At 43.9% G+C, this 20,725-nt stretch overlaps 1 protein-coding gene across 1 annotated transcript in view; it reads right to left on the minus strand.

Moving 5' to 3' along the window:
• Nucleotides 1–20,725, minus strand: part of LOC138491791 (transient receptor potential cation channel subfamily V member 6-like) — a 372,724-nt gene that overhangs the window by 142,755 nt on the left and 209,244 nt on the right. Inside the window, exon 8 of the mRNA XM_069618499.1 lies at nt 8,006–8,212. Within this exon, the coding sequence (XP_069474600.1) occupies nt 8,006–8,212 (207 nt within the window). The remainder of the gene's footprint in view (nt 1–8,005; nt 8,213–20,725) is intronic.

Genomic DNA, 20,725 nt, shown 5'->3' on the forward strand with positions numbered 1-20,725 from the left:
CAGGATTACATGTCCTAAGAAGCACTTTACTTCACTTAGCTGAGATGCACTCAGGCAACTTTTCCAGTACATTTGATAAATGGAAAGATTACCTTGCACATTGTAAGAGCTCCTGTATGTGCTTGCAGGTGTTACTCGTTAGTTACACTATGGATGGACAGGAGCACTCAAATGACCTGACCATTCATTGAACGCTTTTAAAACTAAGCAATCATAGTGGAAGAATAACCAAAATTTAGATAGGCCTCGGATCAATCCAGCACAAACTCCTTTTGCAGAGATCTCAACGCTGCAAGCTGCTGAGCGAGCAGAATCGCCCTGGCAGGGACTGCCACTACCAAGGCCATAATGTTGCAAATTGACATTCCTCACTCACGGTGCCACGATGAGCCCAGCAACAGGGCAGGACACCTCAAGCTAAAATACAAATCAAATCGAAGTAATTCAACTTCCCTAGCGGTCTCCTCCCACGCGATCCAGCCGACCGGACATGATGCCAAGACCTGGAAGCTGGGGAGATGCAACCATCCCACGTCTGAGACTGAACCTTGCCACATAACTGCAACAATCCACCTACAATATGCGCTGGGACTGGACTGGTCCCATGGCATTAGCAAGACCTCATTGTTACACACGGTCACATAGTTATATCTTGTTGATATATAGTATTTGAGAGCAAGTGTCTCCCAGGCTGGGAACAATGTTAGTTCCAGGCTTGGGGGCCCACGGCCTGACCAGTCCGCACACCGGGAGACAGGGGCTGGCGGCCGGAATCTCCAGGCAATCATCAGGGGTTCTAATGTAACAATTGCCAGGTAGCAACTTTTAGGGATGAACCAAGTGCACCACCTGACACTGTGACCACCAATAACACGGGACCCCTTACATCTCTATACTGGACCTACCACTCTCGGAGCCAACCCAAGGTGGCGTTGGGTTTGGGGAAGGATTTTGGTACGACAATTGTGACGTCACAAGTGTACAAAAAGGGCCTGCCAGTCTGAAATTGTCGAGACATGCTCGGATGAAACTTGATGCCTTGTATGTTGTCCTTGCTCGTTTGATATAATAAAACGGCAGTTAACCGTTGCTCCTTGTGTGGACCTAGACTTCTTTGGGACATTGGAGGGAGTTAGGGCCCTCCGTGAGCTGGAGGTCTGCGGACCCTAGGTACGTCTCTGCCGACCCCAGAATCTTCCCTAACACTGCACACGCAAATACACAAAGACTGCACCCAGCATTGCACACATACTACACCACAGAGACAGTAAGATAATGCTGACAAATTGCGCTATAACATTAAACATTCATAAACTTGATTCATTTGCAAAGAAATGTATTTTCTCAATGAATTGTCAATTGAAGTATTTTTTAATTGCGGTGTCAAACACAGCCAACAGGTGTTTTGACCTTCGGTCGTCCTCAAAGAAACTTAAGTGATTCAAAATTTCTATAAGTTCACTAGTGCATGAAAATACGGCATAGGATTGATCCCACATATGATATAACTATTTGGATAATTTCACATCAAGCAAGGATAAGCAGAATCAGAAAATATGACGCACACAGACTGTGAAATAATTAGCAGTAGCCACTGAATGAACATACAAATAACTCCTGTGGAGCTCTGATTAAACGCAGACCAGGGATACCAACCGACAGATGAAGTTGCCTTGAGGATGACCGAAGGTCAAAACACGTGTCGGCTGGGTTTGACACCACAAATAAACCAATATGCCCCAAGCGGCAGGGCATTAACGAGTGCGGTAATGCCCCACGCCCATAGTTAACGAAGGCCCCGGGGCATTATCACACAGTAATTCCCCCGCCGTGAGGGGCATATTGCTATTAGTACCCCGGCCCGCATGACCGGGGTACTAAAAGCATTTTGTTCTGTCCCGAAATGCTGCAGCGTTACGTGAAAGCAGTGAGGAATCCCTGAATTTCAGCATTATTACTTGCCAATTAATGCAAGGTGCCATCTGCCCCCTATGCTACACGATCATCGTTTAAAGTTTGAATTGCTGCATATTGTCCGAACCTTCCACCTGGTTCCATCATGGCGGGCGCAACGCAGCCCCAGAATGAGGCTGAGCTTTGTTGCTAAGTAACCAAAGCCCTTCTGAATACAAGACATCCGCTGGCAGGCGGAAGCCGGCCCTCTCGTGGTAAGGCCCGGGAGAGGCAAGGCCCTGTTTGCCCCTGTTCGCCACAGGGCGCAATGAGCTTCCTTTAACACACACTGTGAGAGACCTGGTGCTGAGTCCGGCGCTACGCCTGCGCTCCATCCCATTTGTGACAACAAACATATCTCACATGTTATAGTACATCACCGCCGACGTGAGCAGGCCAGTGAACACATCATGAAGTCTGTCTCTACCCAATATGAACCGTGTTCACCACAAAAATGACTTTGTTCTAGTACCATCTTGTCTGGGGCGCCCGCCTGTCACTATCTGTAGGCGCTTGGATTCTGCCATGCTAATATCTGCCTATCCGCAAGTTATTGATTTTACATGTACAAGACCTCTGTACATGCTATAGGATCTCTGATCCGCTTATTGTAAGTACCATTACCTGCACGCCCATTACAGCTACTCGGTTATCATGCAAGGCTGTTTAGTCGTGGTGTGTCACACTAGCTGAATATTTCACGAGTGCCCCACCAGCTGAACACTTACTTGCCATGATTACTGCTCGCCATAACTCTAGCTACCCTATTTCATCAAATGTTGCCTAAAATCTTGCACTACTCACCCAAACTACGAGGACTGTACTATACTGTATTGAACGTTACTTAATATAGCCTACTGCCCATCTAAGTTACGAGAAGCATACTATATTGTATTTGAATGCTGCTTAGGATATTTCATTGCCCTTCTAAGTTACGAGGAGCGTACTTTACTCTATTGTCCACATTGAATGCTGTTCAGAACACCTTACTACCCATCTAAGTTATGAGGAGCTTACTGTACTGTATTTGAATGTTTATCAGGATATTTCTTTGTCCTTCTAAGTTACGAGGAGTGTACTGTATTGATTACACTGAATGTTGTTTAGGATTCCTCACTGCCCATCCAAGACACGAGAAGCGTACCATATTATACTCAGTATTGTATTGCTCTTACTGCCAGTAAGCTTGAATATTGCCTAAACTTACCTGAACAAAGTACATGCCTACCTAGCAACCCTTACAGGCAAACACCTCGTATTGTCATTACACTGTTGAGCACACTGTGACCTTTTATAGCCTAATGTTACTCTGGACTTACTGATCCTGGTAGCAATATATTTGCCACTGTTTCAAATCTTGTAGCCCTAGGAACTATACTAGCTCTAGGTTCAATAGTGAGCCACATGAGAACTTGCACTCTTCGTTCATTAGATCTTATGTGCATGACCAACCCGGCAATGACTCTGGACGTTATACCTTCGCTACCCCATCCTAGCAACTTATTACACTGACTGGTGCTAAGTAACTTGAACTCCCCCCAGAGTCTATCCTATCTTAATAGACCATGGAACACAGTCACCATGAATACTAAACTCCACTCCAGATTGGCCAAACTATTTGAACCTCCAGCCAGATCCATAATTAACCCAGACTGAGAGAAATAACCCTCTCAACAGCCAAGCCACAATCAGAGACAAACCCACCCCTAACCCTCCACACCGTCTGACTATGCACAACCCTAGAAACAAAACCTCCAAACAACCCAAACACCACCGCACCACACAACCTACTGATGTGACTACTAGCTCTCCATACCCACCTCCACTAGTCGACCGTACTCCAGTTGTCAAGGGGGCATTAATAAATGCCAAATCTCTAATCACACACGCTACAGAGATCTCCGACCTAGTTTTGGCAGAAAATTACGACTTTCTTGCCATTACCGAATCCTGGTTGCACGCAGCAGCAGGCCCTGCCATCATGCTAGCAGTTCTTGACGGCTACACTATCCTGAAAGCAGATAGATGTGAAGGAGGAGGCATTGCTCTCATTGCCAAATCCATCTTATCTATGAGATTAGCCCCCTCCCAGACCTCCAATCCTGCGACGCCTTTACAGCCAAACTACCTACAACCAACTCCCAGACTCTCAACATTCACCTTATTTACAGACACTCAGGCCCCATCCGGTCATTTGAGGAGGATATCTCTATGATCCTTTCAGATAAATTAAAAAGTACCTCACAAGTAGTACTGTTAGGGGACCTCAACTTGGGCTTTAATGACCCACAAGACAAGCAAGCAAACATCACTGCTAATATCCTATCAGAACTTGGCCTAACCCAGAGAGTAAACCTACCTACACATAACAAAGGTAGAATACTTGTCTGGTTGGCTGACTATAATTGTAATGTCACCATTACCTCTATCACCCCTCAAGCTTGGACCAACCACCACCTTCTATCATTCACGTTAGCTACCACAATGCCCACTCCTAAACACATGCCTACCACTTCCACCCCTATGCTAATAAGGAATAAAAAGAATATTACAGCCGATAAACTCATCCCTCTTATTCTTCCCACCCTTAACTCTCTACCGGACAACATGGATCCTAGTCTGCTTGTCAATGAATTCAACAAAATTATGGCTGCATCACTCGACTCCATTGCTCTTCTCAAAATGAGACAAAGTAAACCCAAAGCACACCTCAACACTTGGTTTACCCCTCAGTTGAAAACCTTACTTTTGGAAAAAAGAAGATGTGAGGCCTCCTTGAGACTACTTCCATCTGAAGCAAACAGAAATAACCTCAATAATATATCATCTCTCTATAAAAAAGAAATCTTTCTGGCGAAACGAGAATCTTACAATAACTGAATCTCACAAGCTAACTCCAGCATGAAGGAATTATTTGTAATTCTAAAAGAATTAGAAACACCAATCCTAGTGCAAGATACCTGCACTAAAGACACAACCTGGTACTCCAACATCCAGCATGCCCTAGCCAACAAAGTTACCACACTTCAGAACAAAATTTCTAAAAAAAAAAGCCTCCCTAGCTACCTTGACCCATCTAACGATATTCCTGTGCTCCCTCAAAAATCGCCACGCTCAAGGTTGAAAAGGTCATACTATCACTCAAACCCTCCAATTGCCAGGGTGACCAATGCCCAGCCCAACTCATTAAGGCTGCAGCGAGGGACTTGGCACCCTTTATATCTAAGCTCATTAATGCCTCATTCACTTCTGGCACCATCCCAAATAATCTTAAAGAGTCCCGAGTACTCCCACTCCTTAAAAAACAGACCCTGGACCCAACCATACCAATCACCTACCGGCCTATTACCACAGTGCCATTTCTTCTAAAAATAATAGATAAGGTCTCTTATCTACATATTCAGAAGCATCTGGAACTCCACCACTTACTTGGAGCTTGCCAATCAGGTTTCCGCCCACAACATGGAACGGAAACTGCATTAATCGACCAAGGCTCAAATTGATGAGTTTAGGGACAAGGGAAAATCAGCCCTACTCCTCCTCCTTGACCTCTCGGTGGCATTTGACCATGTGGACAACAAGGTCTTATGTAGCCATTTAGACACAAGCCACGCACTTTTCCAAGGAAGCCATAGCTTGGATGGAATCCTTCTTAAGCAACAGAACTATGAGAGTCTTCTCACCCTCAGCAGCTGCAGACCCTATCACCTGCGGAGTGCCCCAGGGATCATGTGTCTCACCCACCTTGTACAATATATTCACCAAGCCCCTTTTCGATTATATGAACATTCTTGGTATCACCTACACCAACTATGCAGATGATACCCAGATTCTCTTACCACTTTCTGGGGATTATGGTAAGGATTTGGCCTTGGTGAACAGAGTCTACATCATCATTCAGGCATGGATGGCGGCCTACAGTCTATGCCTGAATGATGACAAAACTGAACTCATTCTGGGCACGACGTCCAATCTAAAAAAACTAGGCCACGGATACTCCTCCTTCATGATCGACGGAAACTCGATCAAAGTTGCCAACGAGGTAAAAACCTTAGGCTTTTATCTTTACTCTACCCTTACATTCACTAAACAAGTAAACTCCATGGTGTCTGCCACTGCTTATACATGCAAACTCATCAGAGCTAGCAAACCTTTTCTAAGAACAATTGCATCACCCTTGCCAGAGACCACATCCTGTCCAAATTGGACTACTGCAACTCCTTCTACATCGTGTCCAATAAGCACATCACTAAAAGAATTCAAACACTCCAAAATAACACCCTTAGAGCTGCCCTTGGCGTAACTCGGAGCAAACACATCTCTGAGATTAGAAGACAAAACAACTGGTTATCCATTTATGACAAAATCCATCTGAAAACCGCCTCACTTCCTTACAAATGTCTGAATAATGCTGCAACCTGTTACCTTATTGAAAGATTCCACAGAAAATCCTTGCTTAGGCCCACCAGAACAGCAAACACTAATTGCCTCACTGTCCCTAGATTTAAGCTACCTAAGGTCGGAGGCAGAAGCTTTTCTGTCAAGGCCACCCAGCTTTGGAACTCCATGCCTCCACACCTTTGAGCAGATCAACCATACATGAATTTCAGACACAACTGTATCATTTGGCTTAAAGTCAACGATCACTAATGCCCGTGTCACCCACCTTCTCGAATTGTAAATAGATATCTGAGATTTGCTATTAAGATGCTCGTAGAGTGCTCCTCTTCTGTACTTCTTATTCCTTTTATGTGATAATATGTAACTGTATTTCTTTACCTTTAAACTGTATAAATGTCATGCATAACCTAAGCTGAAAGTCTTCCTGTAACACTGCGCCCTGATACCTCAGGGTCTGCCGCACAATAAAAATTAATAAACAAACAAACCTATAATCTAGGGTCTTAGCGCACCCTACCCAAGTTATACCCCAATCTCTCACTTAACTATAATACACCACACACTAACTCCAGCACTGCAGACATGCAATGCGTCTAGCACTGTTCAACACACAAGCACACTTCTCCCAGCACTTAACTGATCATGCATACCACCACCACCCAAGCACTTCATGCATACACACAGCCCATCCACACACACAATCGTGCACCATATTGTTGATGCCAGACCGCACTGTCCATATACACCAACCCAGCATGTCTCACTCTCACACGTCTCTAACATTAAATATACGCTGTACCCTCTCCACATACATACATTCACCATGCGCTGTTTTCTTGAAGTGCTAACTGGGCATACTAGAGTCTGGGATTAACATGCACTCTGGGCATGATGATAACTGGCTTGAATGTGATAACTATGAATACTTGAATGTGGCCGTACTCAGCTAACTTCGCATAATGGTATCTGGCACTGATGTTGCCAATGGGCATGATAGTATTTGGCCTTACAGTGTGAAGTGCGCAAAATTAAAAATTAGATTGATGTGCCAGTTTAGAATATTGGAATCTGACTGTGCTATGTTAACTGAGCGTAGTTGTTCATGGCACTTTTTAGCTAACCGGACATAAAAGAATTTGGTTTTGCTACTCTAACTGGCCATAATGGAACCTGGCATGGATCTGCTAACCACACCTGTCAGTGACAATAGTTTCTGTTCCTGAGAATAGAAGGCAATTGCGCAAATAATTGAGGTTTGAGTGCAAGACGGAAATGGTGTGAATACCTGGCCCTTTGATGGCAGGATCTGTTTACCTGTCATACCAATAACCGAGCCCATTATGTCACTACCTGAAAAACAATGGTACTTTCTGGGAATATGATGCAAATTGCTGGTGAATGGTGTGAGTACCTAGACACATAATCCCAATTCATATTTACCGGGCCAATCTATTGTCTTTGTAAATGCGTCTCAAAATATGTTTGCTGCTTTTTCTAAAACACACACATTTGTATACCAGTATTTTACTTAACACCACATCCACATGTGATTTCTCAGTTCAAGCAAACATCATATATTTACCCAGAATCATGGAGTGCAGTAACCTTACTCCATGTTAGCATGCGCTCAAGCATGAGGGAATGTACTCACTGCCATGGTCATTTGTCTCATGATAGTGAAGTTATCGCCTTCTCCAGGGGGCAGAGGTTTCAGTGGTCGGTATACGCTGGCGATGGTGAAGACCACAATGTACACGATGTAGCAGCACATCCACATGATGAAGTTCTTATACCCAAAAGATCTCCATTTCTCATTCAACAATTCCTTGACTGGGGTGACACTGAGAAGTTTCCGGACCTGTAAACAGAAAACAAATCCTTTGATTACTGCAAAGTCCGGAGCATAGATCAAGTCCTCTAAAACAAATCCATAGAGTTGATTAATGAAACTTCAACATTCAGCATGTTTGCCGTTTCTCAACTTGAAAGAACTACAAACCATAATGGCCACCATGGTAGAGGGAGAAGGGAACTACATGTAGCCCCTTCTGCCTTTCCATGGCGGCCATGCTGTGATCGAGATGCGCCAGGAGCACAGTGTGTCCCTGGCGCCGGTGAGGCACAAGGGAGCACCAGGTAAGTGGGGCAGGGGGTCGGAGCGAGTTAGACATATGAAAAAGGAGGGGTATGGGGAAGAGGATCCAGTGGAGAGCAGTAGCGCTCTTACCCGAGTACCAAAGGGGAAGATGGTGGCTTACCGCTACTGATGAGACTCGGAGCAGGGGCCTTTCCATGTTGTAAAGCTCCCATTCTGAGCCTCCTAATTTGCTGGGAGGCTGGCAACACCCTCCTCCCCAGGGGCTAATACTAAATAATCTACATTTAATTTGCTAACTCAGTTTGTCAATGTACTTTCATTATTAAAGTAGCGTTTTTTACTTCAACACCAAAGTGCCAAACCATGTATTGCTACTACCATTAAGTGCTAATAGCGTCATAGACCACAGGAGGGGTCATTATCGCTTGGGATATTGACTCTTCTCCAACTTACGACCCTTGGTCTCACCTCAGGCCATAACTTGCTGGTGGGTCATTATTCCAAGATAATTACCCCTCCTGCGGTCTATGAGGCTATAGTAGGAGACCACTACCCAAGTTGGTGGTCTTGAGTCAAAGTCAAGTGCCCTAATGAGGGTGAAGCTCACTGAGCACACAACAGAGCACATTGGTAAGGGTTCTAACACTATCACAGCCTGGGCAAGCAGTAAAAAGGGCATCATGACTTGAGGTTTCCTGTTACACAGCTTGGCCATGGTTTCTTGACCAGTGCCCAAAGAGAAGCTTAGAATTTAGAGCCTCCATTCCAAGCTTGCTGATTGGCTAGAGAAATGGAAGCTGTGAGAAGAACAAAGGAGAAACAGAGTGCAATTTTCTACTGTGGTTAGACGCTGGAGTCCACACTTTATAATTGTCTAAGAAAAAGAAAATATACATTGTTTATGTTTGAAAAATTTAGCAGGAGATTCACTGAATGCATGCATCCAACAGAGGACATTACTTTGAAGATACGGTTTGGTCCCATCAGCATCAGTGTTATTAAATGAGGACACTCTAAAATATCTTTTTTTTTAAATGATTGCATTGATTAGTTAAACAATCCTGGGAAATCTACACCAAATCATTTTTAAATATGTAAAAGAAAGGCCTCTTCCCTTTTAATCTACATACATGTAGCAATTCATACATTTTAGAGAGAATCCAGAAATTCTCAGTTTTGAGACTTAGCTCCGGGGTCCTTCACGAGTACACACATATTATCGTATGTTGTTTGCTTTCATACCACACTCTGCTACAGTTTGCATGGTAATTTGAAGCGTATGGACTCTGACAAGAAACATAAAGCTAGGTTTGGTCAATGGCGATACAGGGTAAATGCAAGATAGCATTGCTGTTGTGTTGAGGCATGCAATTCACGAGTACATTTGTACTATGTGCGGGTCTGTTTCTGAGTGGTTAGTGTTGAGAGCACATGAGGTATCAGTAACCAGAGTTGAGGTTCTGTGAGACCGTAGCACAAGGGTACAATAGTCAGGATTGTGGACATAACTTATTTGGTGAGGTGTAATGTTCTTGTGCTTGACATCTGTCGGGAGGAGGTATTTGATTGTTGTGTGTGGGTGGCTTAGTTGGTATTCTTATTAGGTATTAGAAAGTTGCTTTTGAGCATGATTCTGTGGGGGAAAGTCTGTGGTGGGCCAACTGGGCAAATGGAGCATCCATCTGGTCTCTCCATCATCATATCACTGATGTGGTGTGCCTCTGCACGGCCTACCATGGATAGAAGATCTGAATCACCGCACGGTGGGCTAGGGTCCCTGGAGGTGAACCTGGATTAGCACCTGTTCCTAGTTAGTTGAGTGAGAGATACAGAGAGAGAGGGAGATGAAGAGTGAGAAATAGAGAGGGGTAATCTTCCAGGAGCAGTAAACTGTGGGCAGCAGGTCACAGTGGCTGAGAGAGCAGTGGACTACACCTCAGAATAGGCAATAGTGGATAAATGCCAAGGAGCAGAATGATTAGGACCGACATTGAGGAGTAGACAGCAGTGGGAATCTAGAGTATTACAACATAGGGTGAAACTGAAAAGAAATCCAGGGCAGACACGGGTGGTATGAATTCTAACCCCCTGAGTAGTCAGTAAAGAAAAAGTGAACAGTAGCTGACTCCCCAGATTAGCCAACTGCAGCTCATCTCAGGCCCAACTGCAGTGCCACTTTGGGTAGCTGGCCAGATAGGGTGTTTGCCACCTATGTCTACCTATTGCAGCGGGTTCCAGGAAGACATCTCTGTTGTGTCCAGGACCACGGCCAGACAATGTTGCCTGCATCTGTAAAAGTGCAGCCGTGATGGGGGCAACTTCATGTAATGTCCAGATGCAAAAGACATGGGAGCGTGCCGTAAAGTGATGGTTCTCTGTATGATGGACTGAGGTTGAGCTGCTCCCCAGCCAATGGGCTGCCAACCATCAAGGTGTGAAATTTGAATTTGAGGCAATTCCTTACATATTCTCTGTGTTTGACCTGCCCTGAGATCATGCTTTGAGCCAACCAGGCGTTAGATCTACATCTGTACGTTATTGCGTTTCCTTTTGTTATCTCTCCATTGGATGGATCTTCAAAGCAGGCATTGCTTCATTCAATCAATTTAAATTTATTCAGCAGACCGCGATAAAACTATACACATGATCCTTTCATGTACAACTACCATAATCACTTTAAAGAAGTTCATGACTGATCTGTATACAACAAACAACCTTAACAGTTAATGTAATCATTGCATATAAATCAATAAACAAAAATGTAATGTGCAGATACATAAAGGTTACCATACCATTTAACAAAAATATCATCAAGCAGTAAAAAACAACGTCCTTGCATATTTAAAATATAGTAAGATACCCAGAGCCCAGATTAGCGGCTTGTCCAGGGCAGAAGCATGCAATATAATGCTACCTTGAAGTGGACGAACTCAAACCATTTCAGGACAGGCATCAGATATCTCTTTCGCAAGTCAACACATCTAAAGCGGAAGAGGGTCAAATGCAAAGTGCTATCTCATGTGGCCAAATCACATCCATTCCTAAGCTTAGACCATCCATACGTGAAAGGAGTGCATCGAGCCTTGGTCACAAACCTTCTAATGGGCTGCTCTAGTTTATACTCCAAATGTGACTCACAATCTACGGTGGATACACAGGGAAGATATGCTTTAAATGTTGAAGTTTCTTCAGACGGGTCAAAGACCACAGATTTTAACTTGATTGTAAGAATATTCAAGATGAAATCCACCCACCCTATGAAGGATCACTTTACATTCTGTTAAGGCTAGGTATTTTACACACAGCATGATGTACCTGCACTTGGTCCTCCTCGAGGTCTGGCCTGTGTCCTCTTTGCAGATTAGCTAATGAAACATTGACATACTATAGGCTAATTTGTACTGTCTCCTTAGATTTCAGGCGCATATATTTAAAAGCCTTATTGAGCGAATTTAGATTACGTAATACACATGAACCCAAGCAGTTTTTAATAGGCACATTTGAGGGGAAAGTTGTGTTTGCCTCTGCAAAGTACGTTCATCGCACTTGATAACTAAGAAGGAGGCTTAGGGGTATTGTTTCAATTGAATGAACTGAGTTTGTGTTGAGGTTGCAAGCTTTGCTCTCCTCAAAATGTGATGATTTTAGTCTGTAAAGATGAAACATTGTAAGATGTTCTTATTTTAATTGTTGAATCTGTATTCACTTTTAGTATGTATGAATTACTTTGTATGTGATTTTACTGAATGAAAAGTGCTAAGGGTCTCAAAATGAATAAAGCCTTTTTAAATGAAATGAAACAAACTTGATCTTAATTACTTCTTAAATCACACCTCCTACTTGTGTCTGCTCATATTTCCAGTATTGTATTATGAATGTTAATTTCCGTCAGGTGCCAAATAACAGAGGGTATTGAAGGGCATATCTGAAACCATCTCTCTCTTAGTCTTAGCAAATGTGTTAATATCAGGTCTTTTGCCAAATAAATCTGAATAGCTAATTCATCCAGAATATTGGGGATATGATTTAACAACGGACTAGGGTGTCCAAATTGTATTTGAGTATAATCATCAATTATTCGTTTTGACAAAGATACTGCAGGTTTGCCCAACTTTGATACTCAACTGCAGCTGGGGCTACTCTCAAAGTCAGACGTACTTGTGTTATGCCCACTTCAATAAATCCTCACTCATTAGTGGTTGAATTGGGAACAATTCATAGATTACGTAGGAACAGTCACAAGTCTAATTCTGAGAAAGTACATCTGTTCCTACCCAAGACCTTACTTTCATAATTCATCTGACCCAATGTCCAGGATTTATAAACATTCAATATCACCCTTGAGTTGGACTTCTCATAATGTGCATACACAGTCAGCGTATACTGCTTGATTGCATTGCTCACACAACTGTTGTTTGTGTATGTGCATTCACAGTAAGACTGATATTCTCCTCATCAGCACACCTGCTCCCTCCTTTCCTGTCGCTCACTGGCCAGCCTCTATTGGCCCTCTTGCTTCTCCCACCAGTGAGGCTAAAAACCTCTCGACTCCACTCTCTCTCTTTCTCCTCACATCTCTTACGTCTCTAAGAAGTCATACTACCAGCTGCACCTCCTCAGAGGTATACTTCCTTTCCTCTCCTTCCACCAGAAGCTCACTTTCTTCCGAGCTCTGGTTCTCTCTAGGCTGGACTACAGCAAACCCTTTTTGTAAATCTGCCTGCTTCTGCCATCTGCCCTCTGCAACTCATCCAGAACAGGACTGTGAGACCTGGGGCCTCCCTCTGGAACAGCATCCCTGCCTCCCAGAAACTTGAGGAGAACCATCTCCAGTTCTGGAAGCACCTCAAGCCTTCCTCTTTGCTTCTTTTATCATTCCTCCTCTTCCCTGCTGAACTCCTAACTGAAACTGCACTGGTCATCTGGCTACTCTCTGATCTCGGGCCCAGGTCCCCTCACCCGCCAGCTGCACACCTGCACTTGGGGGCTGTTTCTGTATCCCGACAGTCCCCCCAGCTCTTGAAACTTGATGTCTCACTTACCCCGGCACTTTCCACTAACTGGCCACACTTTACCTATTGTTTTTATTTATTTTATTACTGTTGATCCTATGTATTGCACTGCCTCCTCTCCTTCCCCCCGCACTTTCCCTTCCCCCCCTCCCCTGCACTTGCACGATCTCCATGTCACCTGGTCTAGTAAGATCTTTGTCTTCCCTCTGTTCCCCCTCACTTGCCTTGTCACGCCTTGAAACATGTGTGTATAGGCACGTTATAAATGCCATATCATATCATTCCAGTTTACGTTTTTAGAGAACCTCATTCCAACATACTCACTCTTCTACCTCTTGCAGGTTTGTTGCCCTTGCCCATATACTGTTATAGGTTTGTTCATCACACATGCACACATTATAGCAGAGTGTGCAACATTGATTGATTGCATCCTCTCTGCCATATAGCTTCCATACCCAGTGACCAAGTGCTCAAGGGACATTGGGGTTCAAGCAATTCACACAGTACTGTCTGTATATAATTTAGGGGGGAGAGGGCTTCCTGCTATCATTGGGACATCATTTGTAACATGTTGGAGCTGCTTTCCCAGCCCAGCAATCTAAACAGTAAACACGAGTAGGGCAAGGGCATGTCCCTGCCTAATGCCTCTGGGTATAATGGAGAAAGATGTCAGTTCTCCACTTGAGCAAACCTTGACTGCTCCTTCCAAATTCGGGTAAAGTTGTTCTATACAATCTCTGTCAAGGAATAAGATATCTAATGCCTGCCATGGGATTTGCATGTCAACAAGATCAAAGGCTGTTCATACATTTTAGACTAAGCAGGTTATTGGCCAATCTTGTATAATTCCTTAAAACAAATGGAGGTTTAAGAATTCTTCTGTTATTTCACGATTTTAATTTAGCTCATATTGTCGGCCAACATTTCTGTTCCTATGCATCGTTTCTCTACGTGGAATAGTATCAAAAGACCCATGACTTTTAAGGCAGAGTTGATAAGAGATATTGGGGGAACCCTCAGGGTTTTTGCGCAAGCCTTTTTTTTTTTAAACGGCCACTATTTCTGCCATTGGCCATGTTTTTGGGGCACTACTGGTGAGAAAAACTGCCTTAATTCCATTAGAGAACAAAGAAACCCAGAATTTGATCCGATTCTTAAATAAGATCACCACGAGACAGTCATGGCCTGCAGGCTTCTCACTTTTTTAACTTGTAATGATATTTAATATTACAATGGAGCCTACAGAGAGATGTCCCTCGTGCAGTCCAGTGTCTACCACATGCTTACAATAGATCCCCCATTACAAAGTGGTTTAAAGTGAGATACCTGGTCATCCTCAGGGATATGGCTGCTAATCTGAATGTTTGCCTTCTCTCTGCAAAGCCCGTGTGCAACAAGGAACTAAAATGTTCTGGCACCTTTAGCCTAGAAATCTCCCCCAAGACAACCCCCTCATATGTTTATGTTAAAAATGTGTTATTTCATCAAACACAGCAAACAGAAACTTCAGCAAAGAAATATAGCCATAGCAGATATATGCTGAATATCAATGCAAAAGAAATGGCAAAAAATCCAGTATATATTCGCATTCTCTAAAACAAGACTCACACCAGGAGAGAACATTCGTGGACATATGCACAACACTCAGAGTGAAGAGAAAGTGAAGGGTAGACAGATGGAGAGAAGCGGGAGCAGGGGAATCAATGATAGGAACATCTGCACAATCAAGCCCCCATCACAGTCAGTAATCACCCCTGGCCAACAGCTCAACAAATGACCGCCAAATGCTATCATACTCATCATTATACATCTTAAACTGCTCTTTTGCCATTCTTGACTGAAGTAACAATGCCTCAACAAAGATTTCAAATGTTGGTCTCACAGCACACATCTGGAAACGTAAAACCTTAATTCTGGCAACCATCCAAGCACTAACAAACCACAATCTTTGTACCTTACCTAGTCCAGTAAGTCGTGCATGGATGTGTAACAAAACCATCTCTGGATTTAGAGTCATGTCAACATTTGGTACTAAATTAATCCTGTACAAAACCTCAGTCCAGAATTGCGTGGTTCTTGGAGAGTCCAATAACATTTCACTAAGAGAACTAGGTTTCACTTCCCAGCATAAACAATGACTCTACGGAAATAACGGGATCCCTTGTGTATGATGTGACTTTGGACTCCTAGTAGAAGTTAATCCAGTTACGAACGGATCCACTGATCGCCTTCATATTGACTCATCCACTGGTGACTTGGCGCATGGCGCTAGGGCACCCCACAAATTGCCCTCTGCAAGTGCCACGAAGGTTATTATCCAACATGCCACACCAACGCATCCTATCCAGTATCCAGTAAAATGCATAATACATTTGCTTCTGGGAATAGCATAAGTGCTGATCAAGATCCATCACCTGGCCAATGGTGCAGACCATTCTCCACTGACAGTAAGTCAACTCCCTACCCAAGTCTTCAAGTCACACATCACTCTTCCGCCTCTCATGGTCCAACATTTGCAGAGTCTTTCCAATGAGGGACATTAGTGTTGACCCAGGAGAAGTCTGCCGAGAGAAAAAATTCCACCAAGCTCTAAAGTCACCTGCTACACCCTCTCCTCTAAGAGTTTCCAAAGTTTTGTGTACCTATCCAACTCCTTACCAGGCAGTTTATATTTAAACCTAACACATTTTGAAGACGAACTTCTGAAATAATGGGTTAACCAATGCAAACAATTGTTCAAATTGGTGCATGCATATGTTGGCATGGATATCTCTAATAACAGCTTTGTGGAACGTGTCAATCACATCCAACATCACCTAGCAATGAGTGTGTCAACTACATATTCAGGGGCAAGTCTGCCTCCTTTTTTGAACACATTGAGATGGTGAAAGAATTGTTAATATTTGCCCTAGATGATAATGCATTTTTATTCAATGGTACCTTTTATAAACAGAAGGTTGGTATTGCTGTGGGAGGCAATTTTGCCCCAGCCCTGGCCAACATATTCATGCACCAATTTGAACAATTATTTGCAGTGGTTAACCCCTTATTACAGCCACACATTTATCTATGGTGATGTTATATTGATGATGTCATCATGGTCTGGACAGGTACAGTGAGAGAATTAGCCAATTTTGTTGCATATCTTAACTCCAATAATTGGGGGCTGTCTTTCACTTATACATGTAGTATCTAGTCAAGATGCCAAATACCCACTTGCCACACACTGGCAACATTATCACCAAATGGACAACACCAGAAATATATGATTTGTCGGTGTGATGCAAGTGACCTTACCACCCAGAAGGTGGTAACCCACAACTCAAGTGGAGGTAATTGGAAGCTCCTCTTTTACCAGAGGCTTAACACAGACCATAAGCGTTCTGTCTTTTGTAAACATCTAAAGCAAGCATGATGTATTGATCTTGAGATTAATTAATTTATTTCATTTATAAAGCGCACAGACAACCCTAAGGCATTGAGGCGCTGTTGCAGGTACAAGGCAAGGAAGCGTACTTTGTCATACAGTTAGCAGATTACATCTGTAATGAGAACCATGGAGCAGTTAAATAGAGGAGAGGGTAGTATCATGCATGTTGGTGAGCAAAGTGCTGAAAGAATATGTACAAGAACAAGGGATGAGTGGGAGGTTGGGAGAGCTTTGCGAAACACCCAGCATAATTTCTCAGCCCTAACCGTTGGGGGAAGTTGTGTAGCAAGGTATGGGAAGCTTGAGCCTCCTGCTGTACATCTCTCGACTTTAGGCATGATTTGGCGGTCAGTGTAGGGGGACCTTGTGGGTCTGAAGGAGTGTGCCTTAGGAATTCCGGGTGTGAGGTATGGGGGAGCTGTGTTAGATAAGCATTTGTGCATAATGGAGAGTGTCTTAAATGTAATGCACTCTTGGATGGGGAGCCAGTGTGATTCTCTTCTAGCTTTGGGGATGTGTTCTCTTTTTGGGAGGTGGAGGGCTGCTCTCAAGGCATTGTTTTGGATCACTTGTAATTTTTTGTATATTTCTTACTGAAGGGCCCAAGGAGAGGACATTACAGTAGTCAATCTTCAAGCCAATGATAGCGCGGGCGATAGTGAGGCAGTTTATTTTTGTGAGGAAGGGTCTGGCTCTGTTAAGGACCTTGGTGGAATAGGCAGCTGAGGGGGCAACGGCACTCACTTGCCTGGACATGGTAAGTGAGGCGTCAAGGTAGACTCCTAAGGTCTTCAACGGTTGATGAGACGGGGATTGTGCAGTTGTCAATCTTAAAAGCAGAGTATTGTTTGTAAAGGGACTTTACAGCATTTGGAAGGCCGACAATTAAGATTTCTGTCTTATCACTGTTTAGGCAAAGGTGGTTGGCTGCCATCCATGCTTGTATGGTTGAGTAGATGTTGTTAAGAGAGGTGGCATTGGTGAGCAATTCCCCGATAGCGGGATCAAGATTTGAGTGTCATCAGCATAGTTTGTTTAGGCTATGCCTAATGAGTCAAGGATTTTGAAGAGAGGCCTGGTAAAGAAATTGTAGAGGTTTGGGGCGATGCAGGACCCTTGTGGAACGCCGCAGGTGAAAGGAGAGGGCGAGTGTTTGCGATCTCTGAGAAGACCCTCATGACCCTGCTTTCCAGAAATGAGGCAATCAAAGCAGTGGCAGGTGGGGATCAGTTGGTGTGGGTGGTGAGGTGGTGACAAAGGATTCGGTGGTTGACCACGTCAAAAGCCGCGGAGGGACCTAGGAGGAGGAGCAAGGTAGAGTTTCCCTCGTCTGTGATCTCGTCAAGTTGATTTTTTAAGACAAGCAGGGCAGATTCAGACCCATGGTCTGGGCGGAAGCCAGATTGGCGCATACCTAGAATTTGGTTATCTTTCAGGAAACGCTGAACCTGCAGGTAGGCTGTGTGGTCTAATATTTTCAAACGGAAGGGGATTGTTAGGGAGAATTCTAATTTCGGTGCTAATTCCCTTCAACCTTAGAGACCCCAGCTCTTTTGTTGGACTTTAGGACTTCTGAATTGTTATCCTGGAGTGAATGAGACCTTTTGCTAACACTCATTTATTTTGATCTGATTCTGTATTTCCTTTTGGTTTTTGAGTCTGACAAATTCCATAGGCATCTACTTTTTGTATGGTGACACAAAGCACCCTCAGTTCAGTGTCACAGCAGAGTCCTTTGGATTGCTCATAAGACTTAAATACCTTTTCTTGGGTGAACAACAGTTCCTAAGAAATAGTAAAGTGAAATTTACTTTACTTACCTTTTACCTATGTAGGCCCAGCACACCCAATCTTATGTGGAAGTGCGGGGGGGGTTACTTAGTAGCCCCCTTTTCCTACTTACTCATGCAACATTTTTTATGTTACCCTCACAACTCTAAATGGCTGGTGGCAGTGGTTTAATTTTCCCACCATTGTACTTTTCTACTGAAGGCTGAACCCTCAGCTGCAGTATCGCACCCATGGGTGACCAATAGGTCAAAATGACCCAGTCTTCTTTTTTCACCATTTCCTGTTAGTGAGGTCTTTATTGAGCTTTACTCTGCACGGCAAACTGGGATTAACCCTTTTGTTTGTTTTGCCTTTGACAAACTTCAGTACTGAATCCCACCTCTGGCTCCAGTGTGTCTGGCAGGGCAGGAAGCGAGGGAGATGCCCGAATCTCCGTGTCCTTAGTCTCCTTGGTTAACTGAATGCACCCAGTGCGGATTGGCTGGCTGGCTGTCATTGGAGGACAGGACAGCCACTCTGCTAAGTGAGTGACAGCTACGCTGTGCATGAATGGGAGAAACCTGCATAAAAGGAAAGGCTTCTTGAACTGAAGACATAGTCAAACACTGGACAAAACATCCGACGAAGGAATCATGAAGAGAAGCTTGATGCATCCTCCTGGATCATTGAACTGCCCGGTGAAGGCCTGCTGCTGTGCTGAAACTACTTTTTCTAATCGGCTAGGGAAGCTCTGGAAAGGACTTCTTTCCTTGGGTTGGTGGGACCAACTAACCCCAAGATGAGCTTTGCTGGAAGACCTTCCCCAAATGACTGTACTGCTTTGATGCTGCTGGAACCGCATGCCAGGGGTCGAGCAATCCATAGTCACGCGCATCATCTTTAAGCCAGACCGAAGATCCAGGAAGATCCGGAGGACCCTCCCGAAGCAGGAAGACCCAAGCTCAAGTCACCTCACCAGATTGCTGGTCTCAAGGTGTGAAGGAAGTCCTTCAAGTGTGCAATATCTGCGGTGGTGCTATTTGCCGGTAGCCGACACCGCAAAGTGCTGCTGAACTGAAAAGAGCCCGTAGCTGACGACCTTCAAACTGTAGTGCAGGAGTCCTCCAGGCTTCCGTCCTCTTGACCCATGACTGCAACCCTGCAACCAGAACAGAAGCCAGCTGGATCCTCTTCTTCTATCCTAAGGTACTGTGCAGACTAAGGGGTACTTATCTCTTTTGTCTGTAGCTTGCATTAACTCACTTGAGACTTGCATTAGCTGCTTTTTGAAGAGTTGATCTCAGTTCTGACTTTCACAAGCCTAACAGCTTGTGACCCAACAGTGATTTTCTACAAACCCTCTAACTTTGTGCAAGACTTTTGTGCTATCTCAGAAGTGCCTCAGCTCCATAGACATTGTTCAAATTGACTTTGGCTGTCCTGGCTCCCTGCACACTCTTCTGACCCATTGACTTTGATTCTAACTACCCCTCATAGGTGATACATTGGTTTAACTAATATTGCTGGGAATGATTATATCTAGACTTCATTGGGGGAGTGAAAAGTGCTCACATGCTCTGAGAACCTGTTAACGTTTTTCCTTCCCTAACCTTTCCCTTTTCCACAATCTCAGAATTTTACCAGGTGCAAAAAGTGATCTATAAATGCCAATACTGTCCTAGTAACTGAGGTCAGCTCAGGGTGCAGGAAGTGTGTATGAAGCATCTCTAAAGAGTATCTACTTGCTTATCTTGATTCTGAGAACGTGTTATGAAGATTAATTGTATTGTTGCACATTGCACTTTTTAAAGAACGCTTATTTAAAACTGACAGTTAAATAAAGAAATAATTATTTTACTAGGAAACCTTGAGTGTAAGTGTTATGTGGATACTTGCATGTGTGGATTTTGATGCGACAGCTCTACAGCTCACATTTACCCCTCTTGAGATAAGTCTGGCTGCTCAGTCACTCTACCAACTTGTGTAATACAGACCTATACCAATAGGTGGGAAACCTAATACCAAAAGGACAAGACTGGTGTAGTTGTCCACAGGTTTTCT

This window comes from Ambystoma mexicanum, chromosome 10, assembly GCF_040938575.1.
Source record: "Ambystoma mexicanum isolate Mex_15411 chromosome 10, UKY_AmexF1_1, whole genome shotgun sequence".
Lineage (NCBI taxonomy): Eukaryota > Metazoa > Chordata > Amphibia > Caudata > Ambystomatidae > Ambystoma > Ambystoma mexicanum.